General features: G+C 40.8%; 1 protein-coding gene across 1 annotated transcript in view; it reads left to right on the top strand.

The window, feature by feature from the left end:
* The window catches only part of wdr95 (WD40 repeat domain 95), a gene marked incomplete at its 3' end in the record, with an annotated part of 59,623 nt that overhangs the window by 2,524 nt on the left and 42,007 nt on the right, over window positions 1-15,092 (top strand). The window contains exons 2-8 of the mRNA XM_052026532.1: window positions 4,262-4,345; window positions 7,544-7,609; window positions 10,706-10,936; window positions 11,816-11,898; window positions 12,023-12,115; window positions 12,514-12,559; window positions 14,541-14,587. Of these exons, the coding sequence (XP_051882492.1) occupies window positions 4,316-4,345; window positions 7,544-7,609; window positions 10,706-10,936; window positions 11,816-11,898; window positions 12,023-12,115; window positions 12,514-12,559; window positions 14,541-14,587 (596 nt within the window). The remainder of the gene's footprint in view (window positions 1-4,261; window positions 4,346-7,543; window positions 7,610-10,705; window positions 10,937-11,815; window positions 11,899-12,022; window positions 12,116-12,513; window positions 12,560-14,540; window positions 14,588-15,092) is intronic.

The following is a 15,092-nucleotide window of genomic DNA, read 5'->3' as shown; positions in this document are numbered from 1 at the left end:
CATGTTCATCTGTTCCACCAGTCTGTCTAAGGTGGGCATCTTTCTCTCAAAGTTGGAGCATAGAGTGGGCATGGCTGTCCAGCAAAGCTGTGTTGTGGCTTATGAAGTCACAGAACAATACAGCACAGATACAGGCCCTTCAGCCCAACGAGTCCATCCCGACCACAGTGCCCACCCAGCTAGTCCCAATTACCTGCGTTTGGCCCATATCCCTCCAAGCCCCACCCCTCCATGTACCTATCCAAATGATACTATTGTACCTGCCTCAACCACTTCATCTGGCAGCTCGTTCCATATACTCACCACCCTCTGCGTGAAATACTTGCCCCTTGGGTCCCTTTCAAATCTTTCCCCTCTCATCTGAAATCTATGCCCCCTAGTTTTGGACTCCCCTACCCTGGCAAAAAGACTGTTACCATCCACCTTATCTATGACTCTCATAATTTTAAGCATCTCTAGAAGGTCCCCCTCATTCTCCTACATTCCAAGGAATAAAGACCTAGCTTGGCCAACCCCTCCCTATAACTCAGGCCCTTCAGTCCTGGCAACATCCTTGTAAATCTTTTCTGCACTCTTTCCAGTTTAACCACATCTTTTCAGTAACAGGGTGACCAAAACTGTACACAGTACTCCAAGTGCGGCCTCACCAATGACTTGTACAACTGCAACATAATGTCCCGACTCCTATACTCATTGCCCTGGCTGATGAAGCCCAGCGTGCTAAACGCAGTTTTCACCACCCTATCCATCTGTGATGCCACTTTCAACGAACTATGCACTTGTACTCCTGGGTCTCTCTGTTTCATTACACTCCCTAGTGCCCTAAAGTCCTACGCTGGTTTGACTTTCAGCATCAATACCCACAAACTGCAAACTCAGACCCATCCCTATTTAATGAACATAAAAGGGTATCCATCATGATATTAAGTAAGATAGGGGAAAGTGAGTCTCCCTGCTTTACCCCTCTCAACATGAGAATGGGTCTGGTCTTGGCTTTTCTGTTCGCAATACGGAATTCGTATACATGTCAGCTATGAGGTCCACGAAATAGCATTGACCCTCATCCGGCCCAATGCTTTAGTAATAAGCTTATGGCTGATGGAGTCAAAAGCTTTAGACAAGTCAATGAATACAATTGCCAGATCTTTATGATTCCTCTTGGCCCCTTTCATTAAATTATTCAATATTGCAATACTCTCATTACATCCAGGGGTGGCTGCAACAAATCCTTTCTGACAATTATTAAGAACAACCTAATCCATTAGTCTTTTGGCTGGAATTTTAGTAAATAATCTTAATAGAATCGATCCAATTGTGATTGATCGCCAATTGTCAACAGATTGAAAACTTCAACGCCTTCAGACTTGGGAATCAGGACTGTACGTCTGTGTTTCATAAGGAAAGGAATGTAACCCACCTTTACCCAAGAGGAAAACATACTGGCTAACAAGTTGGTGTCCATTTTGTGGACCTCACCTAGACATAGACCATCAGGGTCAGCCGCCATGTCCTTTTTAAAACTAGCAATTGCATTTGAAATCTTGGATGCACTAAAATCTTGCAATTAAAAATAAATCATTAGCCCGAGGGTTTGTCGATCCACCGCATGGACCAGGCAGCAACGTTGGGTAGGGGAAAAGGTGGCAGCATCTGCTTTACAACAACCATGTCGTGGTGCACGGATGTGGCGGTCTTGTTGCATTCCTACTCCCCCGACCTAGAACATTTGGCAGCGAAGTGTTGACTGTTCTACCTACCACGGCAGTTCTCGACTGCAGTCTACGTCTCACCTCAGGCAGACATCAAGCTACCACTTGAGGAACCAAGGGCTGTAACCAACAAGAACGAAGCAGCGTACCCCGACACCTGTCCGTGTGGCAGGAGACTTTGATCAGGCTAGTCTGAAGAAGTCTTTGCCTAAGTACTATCAACGCATCACCTGCAACACTAGAGGACCCGACACACTTGAAGACTGCTGTACCACCATCAAGAAAGCCTTCCACTCCATCCCTCACCCGCACTTTGGTAAATCCGAACACCTAGCTGTGTTTCTTCTGCTTGCCTACAGACAGACACTGAAGAGCGTGGCACCAGGGAAGAGGACTATGAAGAGCTGGATGGCTGAGGCAGAGGAGCGAATTCAGGACTGCTTGGAGTCACTGGACTGGACCACGTTAAAGGATTCATCAGTAGACCTAAATGAATATGCCACAGTCGTCAAGGACTTCATAAGGAATTGTGGATGAGTGATCACCCACAAACACATTCCAAATCTTCCCCAACCAGAAGCTCTGGATGAACCAGGGGATTTGCAATCTGCTGAGGGAAAGATCTGTGGTATTCAGGGCTGGTGACACAGAGTCATACAAGAAGTCCAGGTACGATCTTCAGAAGGCCAACGCAAGTGCAAAGAGGCAATTTCGGGCTAAACTGGAATCACAGGTGGACGCTCGACTGTTGTGGCAGGGCTTGCACAACATCACTTCCTACAAGGTAAGATTGGTTAGCATAAGTCACAATGACCCATCACTCCCGGATGAGCTTAATGCCTTTTATGCAGACTTTGACAGGGAGAACTACGACATATCCACATGGGCCCCCACATTTCTGGGTGACCCTGTAATCTCAGTCTCTGAGTCTGATATCTGGGCATCCTCCAAGAGGGTGTATCCACGAAAGGCATCTGGTCCAGAAGGCGTACCTGACCAAGTACTAAAGATCTGTGCGGACCAACTGGCTGGAGTATTTATGGACAAATTCAACCTCTCACTTCTGTGGTCTGATGTTCTCACCAGCTACAAAAAGGCTTCTATTGTACTGGTGCCCAAGAAGATGGTAGTCATTGTATCATCCAGTAGCACTTACATCACTGTAATGAAGTGCTTCAAGAGGTTGGTTATGGTATGAATCACCTCCTGCCTCAGGGATGACCTGGATCCACTTCAGTTTGCCTACTGCCACAACAGGTCAACAGTAGATGTGACTTTTCTGGTTCCTCACTCTGCTCTGGACTATCTGGACAACAGGAACTCATACGTCAGGCTGCTGTTCATCGACTACAGCTCGACATTCAATTACAGTCATCCCATTCAAACTTATCATTGAGCTTCAAGCCCTGGGCTTCTGTACCTCCCTCTGCAATTGGATACTCGATTTCCTCATCGGCAGACCTCAATCAGTGAGGATTGGTAACAACATCTCCTCCTCGTTGACCATCAGCACAGGTGCACCTCAAGACTGCGTGCTTAGCCCGTTGCTCTACTCTCTGTACACATGGGACTAAGCACAGCTCTAATGCCATATACAAATTCGCCAGTGACACCACTGTTGTTGGATGATTTACAGGTGGTGATGAGTCAGCATACAGGAGCGAGATAGGTTACCTGGTTGAGTGATGCTGCAACAACAACCTCTTGCTCAATTGAGTAAAGTTAAAGAGCTGATTATCAACTTCAGGAAGGGGAAGGAGGGTGAACATGCGCCAATCTATATTAGGGGATCGGCTTTAAATTCCTGGGTGTTAATGTATCAGATGACCTGTCCTGGGCCCAGCACATAGATACAATTACAAGCAAGGCATGCCAGTGTCCTTACTTTCTTAGAAGGCTAAGGACATTTGGCATATCACCGAACACTAACAAACTTCTACAGATGTACTGTTGAAAGTATCCTGACTGGTTGCATCATGATCTGGTACAGCAATTCGAATGCACAGGAACGTAAGAAGCTGCTAAGAGTAGTGGACTCTGCCCAATACATCACGTGTACTTCCCTCCCCACCATCAGTAGTATCTGCATGTACCTCAAGAATGCAACATCTGTTATCAAAGATCCCCACCATCTTCTCGCAGCAAACATCAGGCAGGAGGTACAGAAGCCTGAAGTCCCACACCACCAGGTTCAAGAATAGCTGCTTCCTTTCAAACATTCAGTTGTTGAACCAACTGGTGCAACCCTAGTCACTACAGTATAATGACAAGATGATCACTTTGATCACTTTGCACTAAAATGAACTTCGTATTTTTTGTTTTAATTGTGTTTTTTACTTGTAAAAATTGTGTATAATTTATGATTTTCTTGTGAATGCTGCTTATCTGATGCTATGTGCCTGTGATGCTGCTGCAAGTAAGATTTTCATTGCACCTGTGCTTTGACTTTGAGATAAAAACAAATTATTTGTGAGCATCTGCAGTAGAATCAACTCCTGTAATTGCTGGTTTGATCAGTGGAAAAGGTATCCCTATTTGCTTCTGTTCTTTAGGAATCTGAAAATGATGGCAGATCATCATTGGATATAGAAGCATTCAAGGTGATAATGAAGAAATGTCTGGGATACCATAGCATAGTAAGTGTTGGAAGCTGGGACTGTATACAGTTCTATGCCTTGTTATTTTTCTCTGCCTTGAGAATGTTTCACGATAAATGGGGAATGAAATTTCATTGTGACAACTGAAGCAGCATTGTTAATAATACAGAAAATCCCAAAGTAAAGCACAATGAAAGACTGTTAATTGTCTTGTTCTGAGTTAATTGTCTAATAGTGAATTGATATATAAATCCAAAGGGTGCACTATGCCTCAAATGGAAATGTGAGAAGTAACAAATGGTTTATCTAAGAACCAAATAGGGTATAATGTTAGGATATACTCTGAATTTTATAAGTGTAAATTAGTACAGATTAGTCCCAAGTGGTTAGAAATTATTCCAAATCACCAAACATATTTTACATTTTTTCCTGGTATGAATTCATTAGTGTAACTTCTGGTACATCTTTGGTGCTGGATGGGAGCACAGTAGTGTCCAGAAAATTGCAGTTGGGGTGAGATTTAAATGGGACAGGGAAATGACTAAGTTGGAGGGTGAAAACTTTTTGCTGCATCTGAAAAGATTCAAATTGACAACCAACTGACAACCTTTACCACAAGGAAATACGTTAAAGGTGACAGGCGTAGATTGAGTGGAAGGAAACCCTATGTGGAAGCATGTGAGAAAGTCCGCGGGCAAATGGCAGTAACTTGGCATCCCTGATCTCTGTTTGAAAGCTTGGAGGTGTTGTGTTTGTTGGTGGCGGGAATGTTGACCATTCCATGGTACCATACTATTGCAGCACACGGCAAGAAGTGAAGGCAGCTTTGCTTTTACCTTTTGGGCAAGGCAGCTTAAAGTATGAAATAATAACGTGTTTCCAACAAATCAGCTTGTATTAAGCACTAGTCAGCTCTTACTAGTTATGCCATTGGGTTTATTCCTGTCCCCATTTCCCCAATGGATATTGGATACATGCATGCTTAAGTGAGTGAGGTATTTGCATCACTGCCTGCATCAGTAAAGTTTGGTTGGGTTCTGGAGCAGCCAGACTTGTGGGATAATCTTCCATCCTTCATTCAAAATTAGAATTTTCCTATTGGGAAACTGACTGATGAAGCAAGAGCTGAAAAGTTAAGCTTAGGGAATGGGGGTTCCTAAAACTTCAAGAAGCTGCAGTAGAAAACCACAAGCTATCCAAGAGAAATGGTAGGGAACAGCCTGAATGAGACTGACTGGCCCTATTCGATTTTCCATTCAAATTATCCCCTTGATGTCCATTATAAATAAGCATGAGATGCAGTCCTACAACAAACAGTGCTTAAGACTAAGTTATAACAATTGTAACATTGAATAAATAGTGAAACCAGGAATTTTCATCTCCTGCAAATGCACACATGGATGTACATGCAAAGAGGCTGCAAATCTGGTTTAATGGATCTCCACGCGATAGTTTCCTTTTGATGTGCCAGTTTGCACCCACAGATCCTTTAGAACAGATTTACATTGTTATTTCCCACCCTGAGTTGGCATTCACAAGAAAGCTATCACAAAGTAGTGCCAGTCTGAATCATAAAGCAAGTAATTAGAATATTTGTTCAGTTCAGGACCTGATTGTTAGAATTTAATGGGATTGAAGTTCATCCAGCACCTGTTTTAATATTCATACAAGTCTTGTATGAAGGAAAATTATACTTTTAAACTGGGTATTTGAACCAAGAATCTATCTTGATGGAACTTTTCTACCCAAACATAAGTGTTAAATCAGGATAACTGCCTTACCTGTGAACTGCAATAATTTTTTTTCACTTCAAAGATACCTGGTTGTGGTATGAATTCAGAAAGGTTGAAATCTTGGAGTGAAATCAATTACTGTAACTGACTTTATTGATTATTCAGTTGTCTTTTCTATTCATGTATAACCAAACCACTTTAATCCAAGCAATATTAACATTTATTGCATTTTGGAGCATTTGCACCTGCTAAAAAAGCCTAACTAGGCAGAGTGAAAAATTGGACAGATATTTGCAACATCACATTGTCATTTACTTTGTGATGTATGGATATTTCTGGGAAAAAGGTGATCTTCAATGTAATGTGAAGGGAGAGAACATTGATTTATCCCAGTAATTGTCCACACAAGAAGCTGAATAATCTCCCATGCTCAACTGAGATGGTTGTCCCTGGTTGCCAGGAGAACAGCTAGGAGAATACGCAGAATCCTTAAAGAGTTGATCAAGAAGTATCCATGATGGATGTACAGGTCATTTTGGTGATGCTTTGATTTTTTTTCCCTAATACTAATGGGCGGTAATTTTCAGCTGCTGGCCTACTGTGCGAATTGTTGAAAAAGTAGAGAGAGTGGAGCCAGACAGCATTTGCTTTGCAGTGGAAGTGTCTGCACCTACCCACTAGTACCCTCACAAGAGCATTTACAGATAAGAGTGCACACACCACCTTTTAGGAGAGGATTATCACTTGTGGACATTCCCATTTACAAGGAGTTGTGACAGTTGACAGTGATAAAATTGGTCTAGCTAGTCTTTCAGAATCACCTGGTTCACAGTATTTCTTGTTGGTTATACATGAGCCCAGCCATAAAAAGCTTAGTCCTGGAGACTCAGACATTGGGGAGAGGTGGGTGAGCATACATATGTGGAAGTGGATAGTGTGTATTGGGGGAAATCACTAGTTTCCATGTGTTTTAGTAGGATTCCTACCACCTAAGAACAGCTGGTCACCCATTTCTCAACCAGCCTGTTTTTAAAAATGAGCAGAAGCATATTAATCTCTGGTGATGGAGACCAGATCAATGGAGATATTTAAGATGGAGATTGATAAATGGAATTGAGGGTCCAATGAAGAGCAGTAAATCTAATCCAAATGTAAAAGGGGTAATAATATTTGAGGGATGATCAGAAAAGCCCAAAATTTCATAGTCTGGAAACTGAGAAGGGAGCTTATATCAAAGTAAATTCAAATTAAATATACTCAGAATGTTAAGCGTTTGGAATAAAACAGCAGAGTCTGAGGTGGGTACTGAAGACTATTTCTGGAGATGTTGAAATTTGAGCCATATTGCTTAATGGGAGGTCTATTTAGATTTGACCTTCCAAAGACATTGAAAGTTTTTCTTAGTGTTTCTCATGATCTTGTTACTGTAGTTGCGACCTAGTTTGATATTGCCAGTGTTGTTTCCAGATTCTAGTTTAATTAATTTTACTGTTTTTCATTTTAGCATGATGACCAAATAGAAGAACTTTTCAGGAAGATTGATTATTCTGCAAATGGTCAGATTGAATGGGTATGTTCAATGTCGCGACTGCAGAATTGGGGAACTTATTTATGTTCAGCAGTTCTGAGACGCTGAAATTAATCTTACAACTTGTACTCCAGTACCTCACATTGAAAGAATTAAATTAACCTGCATCTTAAAACTATTTCCTCAATAACCTTTTAAAGTCAAAGTTGAAAAGAATTATTGTTAATTTTATTATGTTTTGCTCATTTTGAAACAAAAGTGATGAACCCATCCATGAAACTGCAAAGAAAGGTTCGAAAGAACTGAGAGCACAGTGATAAAATTGCATAATCGCCAAAATACTTCAGATTAATGACTATGTATGTTGTGAGGTGAATCTGTTCTTTACAATAGCTTTTCTGAGTCATTCTGCCCATCAGTATGTCATTGGTATTGCCTAATTCAATCAAATCTGCAGCTTCTTCCCTTTCCCCTCTATTGTATTGAGAAATTAGTTGAGTTCACAAAAAAGAAAACAAAAACGTTGAATTACTTGACAGTGTAAATTAGGACAGTGACATTCGGGACGAGGACAAATACATTAAACAAATTATGTGATTAGGGACATTTTTAAATGATTAATAGCAACTTGCATAGAATAAAAGTTGATAATTCCTTTTACCAATTACTCATGTAATAGTTCCCTTGTGGTGTGGTTCCCTGTTCAAGGTGCATTTTCTGGATAATTTATTCTCCATGGGCTGCAGCATCTTATGTTGTTATCCCTCAGGCCCAATCTATTATAATAAGGCTGCTTCTTTCATCAGTGTTACTGTCTTTTCAAGGCCATTGATGCTTGCAGTTTTGCGTCTGCAAAGAGTGGAGCTGAATAATAACAGCACGTCTTGCAGAGGCTCTGCATTTCAAATTGTGCTGTATAGCAACCATTTTTGAATTTATTAACATGTTAGTATTTTGTTTAAAATAATGAGGAGAGAAATTTCTAATGAACATCATGATGTTAGTTTCTAATATTGGAGAGCATGATTTTGACCTCAAATGCTCCCTTCGTAAGTGATCTTAATCTGAAATTTATCAGGGATAATTGATTGTGTTGTCTCAAATTGCAGATGACAGAAACCGTGTACTGCGGCACAAGAACAAATAAATCATAGGAATGTCTGTTTAAATGCAACAAATTTGTGTGGTGTCAGTATATCACCTTTGATTTTTCTTCTTTAGGCAGTTATAATGTAAAATGTAGATATCTCAACCTTTCTGACACACCCCTTGATATAAATGTGGTAGGAATACAGTGGAAGTTAGAAATTTGGCCAGGACACAGATACTCCAAATCCTTTCTGCCAATTATCTGTTCTCACCTGGATCAACAAGGCCTTGATTGGCACTTTCTGAGATGCACTCCTAATGACATGGTTCCCTGCTTCAATTATTCCAATTAGGGAGCTTCCGTCCTGCCTATAGATAGTCATGCAGGCACTTGCTGGTAATTACACCAGGATGTAACATGCATCTATCATAGTCTCTTCACAACTTAGGATATTAAGCTGTGAAAAATGTCATGTCACAACTATACCAAGAGAAAGGAACACATTTATTACTTGAAGTTTTTTCTTCCCTCGAGCTAACCTGTGAGGATGCTGTAAATAGCTGTTTGACTCCTCTCCTTGCTATCATTTTAGAATGAGACAAGTGAATTAGTTGAGCAGTCAGCCTGAGAAATCTGTCTCTTCAACAGTAATGAAGTTCCCAATGTACATAAGATGCTGTGTACGGTCAATGGATAAATGCTTCTATCTTTTTTAATTTTCCATTTTCCTTTCAAGTCATGCCTTTATGAATTTTGTAGGTAAATGAATAGTTAGCACTGATCTCTAGTAAGTCTGGTTTTGATTTCACTTTAGGCAGATTATTAGAGAAAGAGAAAAACGGGCATTATTTCTAGGACAAGTGTTTTAATGTTATTTGTGTCACTGTATGATACATTTGGTACTAATGAAAAGATCTTCAAACATTTATTCAAGATGGTAATGGTCATTCTTTCCCATCTAGTTACTTGCTGTTTATCTTTACCCCTGGCCACTCCTCTAGTGGCTTTCAGCATGTTATCCTCGTGACCTTTCATTACAGCTGAATCTCAACAACATCAGAACTTTTTTCAGTCATTGATGTGTTCATGTGCAATGCTTCTTTCTATCTCATCCTTTATCCCGGCACCACCTTCCGCCAGGGCCTCAAAGTGTTCAGAGAGGAATGTGATCTCCAGTCATTATCCCTGTTGCCATAATACATAAGGGTAATAAAAAGAAATAAAATGTCAGAACATTTATAATGAGAGGTCATCAATCTGAAATGTTAGTTCAGATTCAGTCTCCACAGTTTTTTGCCTAACTTGGTGAGCTTTTATTTCAGATTTGCAATATCTGCAGCATTTTGCCTTTGTAAGGTACACTTGGGATTATTTTCAGCTTCATTACCGGGGGTAAATTAGGTGAATAGTTTACTGACCATCGTGTAAACCTACCTAATTCAGCGATCTCAGGCAATATGGTTTTGGGCAGGTTCTACAATGGAGGCTGACCTGGCTTGCTGGTTTATCACTTGGATGGTAAAGTCAAACAGTGGAGCAGAGGAGGTTGAGGGGTGACCTAACAGAGGTGTACATAATTATGAGGGAAAAAGATAGGGTAGACAGCAAGGTTTTTTTCCCATGGTGGGGTTGTCTGTGATAAGAGGGCTCAGTTTTAAGGTGAGGGGTAGGAGGTTTAGAGGGAAAATTTTTTCCACACAGTGTTTGGAATCTGGAAAGCGCTGCCTGAGCTGGTGATGGAGGGAGGTATTCTCATAGCATTTAAGAAGCTGGCTGTTCTATTTGTTGAGAAATAAAATGTACTACTTAGAACCTAGTTCAGTTTGGACTCCAAATAATTTTCACAGTCTTGCTCTAATATCAATTCTTTTGCAATCTACTACTTAATCTTTATGAAAATATAAAAGAGAAAATGCTGAAACTATTCAGCAGATCAATGCAGCGTCTATGAGGAATTAAACAGTATATATTTCTGTTGTTGACCTTTCATTAGAACTGATGTATTCTTTTCTGTGACCTTAAATAATTCCTTTTTTTCTGTTTGACAGGATGAATTCTGCACATACATGCAACTAAAGTATAAGGAGATTGAGGAATCTTACATTCGATCAAAACACGTTTCATTCTCCCTTCCGGCCACCGTCAGGGTGCTTTCCCACGCAGAGCAGATTCTGCGCATTTACTTCACACCTGATGAGACCTTCATCATGATGCGAGAAGATGGGACCATTTCCTTCTGGTCAACCCAGCTAAAGCTGAAGCGTAGTCGGAGGCTCTTTGTACGTACATTTGTAGTAATCCATAAGGACTGAGTCTGTGAGCAGGACGAAAATACTTTGCTTATCTTCCTGTCCTTCTGTACATCAAACTTGGGATCCTTGGTATTTTTGTATTTCCTCTACTCATTGAGGGGGAATAGTGGGAATAATCTTTATTCCTGTGCATTGGTCCTGGGTTGAGCTGACTGTCAATTATCGATGATCAAAAGTCCTTGTATTAGAAATGCAAAAAAAAGAGATAGTGTTAGTCTGAAATAAAAACAGAAAATGCTGGAAAAACTCAGCAGGTCAGGTAGCAGCTGTAGAGAAACAACATTAATGTTTCAAGGTAATGACCTTTAGAACTGGAAAAATTTAGAAAATAGGCATACTTAAACATGCTGAGAAAGCAAGGGGAGTAATGGACAGTAGGTAGGGAATGTCTGAATTGTTATTGACTGGCAGAGGATGCTGAAAGTTTCTGCATTTCGTGCTCATGGCAGGTGTTTGCCCTCTCTGTTCTCTTTCAATTTACACTGTCTGCAGACAGATTAAATACATTAACAAGCCTCTTGTACCCCCTTCTGGTGAACAGAGATCTGTGTTATTCACCTTCTCTCATGGTCTACATCCTATTGCAGACATGTGCTTTGTTCTCTCCATCCTTCCCCCTCCTCTGCACGTTTAGCCATGCTTGTTTGCTAAATTTTCTCAGTTCTGAAAACTGTCGACCTGAAACATTCTGCTTCTCTCTCCACAGATGCTGACTGACTTGCTGAATGTTTCTGGCATTTTCTGTATTTATGGCTTGTATTATCTATATGTGTACAATTTTGTTGAAGTAAAAGTAGTACAATACAACAAGACAAAATTGATAATTTTGTTTGTTTTACTTTACAGGAGAAGCCTTTTAACCGAAAGTCAAAATGGATAACTGACTTCACCATCATGTATCAAAATAACAAGTTCATTTTAAGTACTGGGTATGGGTTCTTTCTCAGTTTCATCTTAATTACGCTTAATATGAATTTTATAATACTGACTATGAATTACATGAGGGGACCTGAGGTATTTCACAATCCTATTTTGTATTTCTTTTAAATTCAGAGATCGGGAAATTCAGATTTATGAGCTCTCTACCTTTGAGCCATATTGCCAGATCACTGGTTTGGAGACATGTCCATTACAGCTCGACTACTGGTAAGAAATACCAATTGCTGGGTTACTCCTTCGTGTGAGGTGTTCTTGAATTCTCATTTCAATATCTAAATCTGAGTGTGATGCTGCTCGACCTGCTGAGTTCCTCCAGCAGATTGTTTGTTGCTCCAAATTCCAGCATCAGCAGTGTCTTGTGTCTCCATCAAAATCATATTCTGATTTAAAAAATTATTCTGGATTCTACCTTAATACTTTACCAGACAGACCATAATGTAAAACATGATTATTTCACAAAATTTGTTGTTTAAGTAAAATGACTGCTGCAGAAACCCTCAGGTTTGTCAGTTTTATTGTGCCAGAATAGTACTCCATTGTGTTGTGGGATAGTCCGAATCCCTGTAAATGTCAGATGCTGTGGCTTAATTTATTTTATTTTCCAGTTCTACAGGTGCCGACGACTGCATGATTCTCTACGGAGATGACCAGGTGAAAGTCTGATGCTGCATTTATATGACGTTCTGCGCTGCTGGCAGTTCCACACACCAGTGCTTTTTCAATACGAGCAAAGCAGTTTTTGTGCCCCTGGTGACATGGACATCTATCTCAGCAGATGTCACCACAAGCAACCACTTTCACTCCCTTTGTTTATTTACTAGGCAAAATTCCAAATACACTTCTGCCAGTGAATCAGAAACACAATGAATGGGGATTACTTAGTATACCCACAATATTAAAACATGGCCATTGCAAATTAAAAGTGAAACATTTACTGATCACATGCTGTAATTTCATGGTCCTCTGTATGAGGAAGATGGATTAAGCAATTCTCTTGCTTGTCTGATAGCATCATGCTTATTCATAGTAATGCTTCACTGTCTCCTAAACTCTTAGCAGTCTTGCATGTCAGCCTGATCTCTGGACAAGTGGAAGTCTTAGAAGACAACTATTCATTCACACTTAAATCTAGTCATTATAACAGTAAACCCAGGCAACTGACTAAATTACTATCCCTGTGTATGTTATCAACAATCGAGTTATACACATATGCTTGTGTGTGACTTGTGACTGTTGAAACTTTGGAAACTTGAGTGAAATAGATAGGAACTTGGCAGCTTCAAGTCAGGGTCACATTCTGCCACTGGTTTTACTTTCATACAGAGTGCTGTTTACAGCGCTAGCCTACTACATTGACACTGCCTGGGGCATTTCAGTACCAGACCTCATTTTGCAGATTGCAATGCTTTTATGTTTGAACAGGACTCATTAGGAGCAACAAAAACAGAAAATAATAAAGTAAAGGAAGATGCTCCAATTAGTGCGCTCGGCAGTAGAAGAGTTGGAACACTTGCTGGCTAGCTAATATCCCTAAAATGATTGGATTTCCTGTGAGACTTAAATGAAGATGATGCCTACACTTATAGCATGTAGGGGCTGGGCAAATGCATACCAAAAATGGAAAAGCAGTGATTTGAATTGCTGTTTTGATGCCAAGTATTCCTTTACTGGTATCAGTGGGATTTTGTTCCAATTACACAGTGCAGTGACAACCTTCTGCAAATGTATTAGGATAGTTCATTGAATTTGTTGTTTCACTAATTTGAAACCTCCATCAATCTGGGCAAGGCCAGTCAAGCAAATTAAGGTCAAATTAAGGTGCCGTGCAGTCGGATGCCTTGGGATAGGTCAGTATCCTCTGGGACATGAGAGCTCTGCAGCAGCTGGTGTGGCAGAAGGGAGACTCTGTTATAGAGTCATACCGGACAGGAACAGGCCCTTTGGCCCATTAAGCCAGTGCTAATAATCAATATCCAGTTCTACGTTCATCCCATTTTATTCTCTTGAATTCCTATCAATTTCTCTCCACCCTACCTCCACCTCCCCCCCCCCCCCCCCCCCCCCCCCCCCCCCCCCCAGTTGTTATCACTCGCCGACATGCCAGGAGTAATTTACGGTTACCATTCAACCTACCAAGCCGCAAGCCTTTGGGATGTGGGTGGAAACCAGAGCAACCGGAGGAAACCCATGCAGGTCCAGGGTGAATGTGCAAACTCCACATAGACACCACCTGAGTTCAGGATTGAACCTAAGCTGCTGGAGCTGTGAGGCACAGCTCTGCTAGCTGGGCCACTGTGCTGCTCTTTCTCTCAGCACTAATTACCTTTTTCTGGACTCTTCCTCCTCACAACCACTGACTAATTTTAAAATCACTTGTGGTTCTGACTCTGTAATGCTTCAGATTGCAGCAAAATTGAAAGAACCCTCAGATAATTCTCTGACCTCTCAATCTCAGTGACCAATGTGTTGACTGTGGATACAATCAGCTAAAGGGGTGGGGTTGCAACAGTGTGCTTACTTTCAAATGCACTCAGTGTAACTGCACATCACACTCAGACCAAATCTGTAGATGGAACTTTTTAAAATCTAGATATTTATGCTCTCTTAACTTTTGAAACTCTTCTCATTTCAGGGCTGTGTAAATATTTTACTTCTGTCATCTGTAGCAGAGACTTTAAGGTTTGTAATGTTGGCACATTTCTGAATGTTTCTGTACTTTGAAATGGTTTTTGAGATTATAATATTTAGTGCAACTTAATTGATTTTTGTAACACGTTAACATTTTTCTAATTCTGAGCTTAAAAGTCATGAGACAGTTTTGAACAAAGTTTGCAGTTACGAGTAACAAATCCTGGTTATAGATCAAAAATGCATCATTGTCTGTAAGTCAGTTGCATGGCCGGAAAGAAACCAGGTTCACAGACGGTTTATGTTGAGTGCCTCACCACTGTTGTAGCAGTAACAAAAGCATTACTCTCTCTCAAACTGTCGAGGTAATGGATAGAAAACATGAGTGGGGATTCCTGCTTCTGGTTCCCAAAGACTGCTGCTGGTAGGAACAAACATATGGGCACAAAGTGAGGAAACTTGCAACTGGCCCAGTGGAGTGACCTGGAGACACTCCTGATGCAGGCATACATAGAAGAGGAGCAGAAATAAGAGACAAAGGGCTCATGTCCAGCAA

This window comes from Pristis pectinata, chromosome 11, assembly GCF_009764475.1.
Source record: "Pristis pectinata isolate sPriPec2 chromosome 11, sPriPec2.1.pri, whole genome shotgun sequence".
NCBI classification, from domain to species: Eukaryota; Metazoa; Chordata; class Chondrichthyes; order Rhinopristiformes; family Pristidae; genus Pristis; species Pristis pectinata.
Note: the sequence above shows the minus strand (reverse complement) of the source record. Positions and strands in the feature narration are given on the sequence as shown.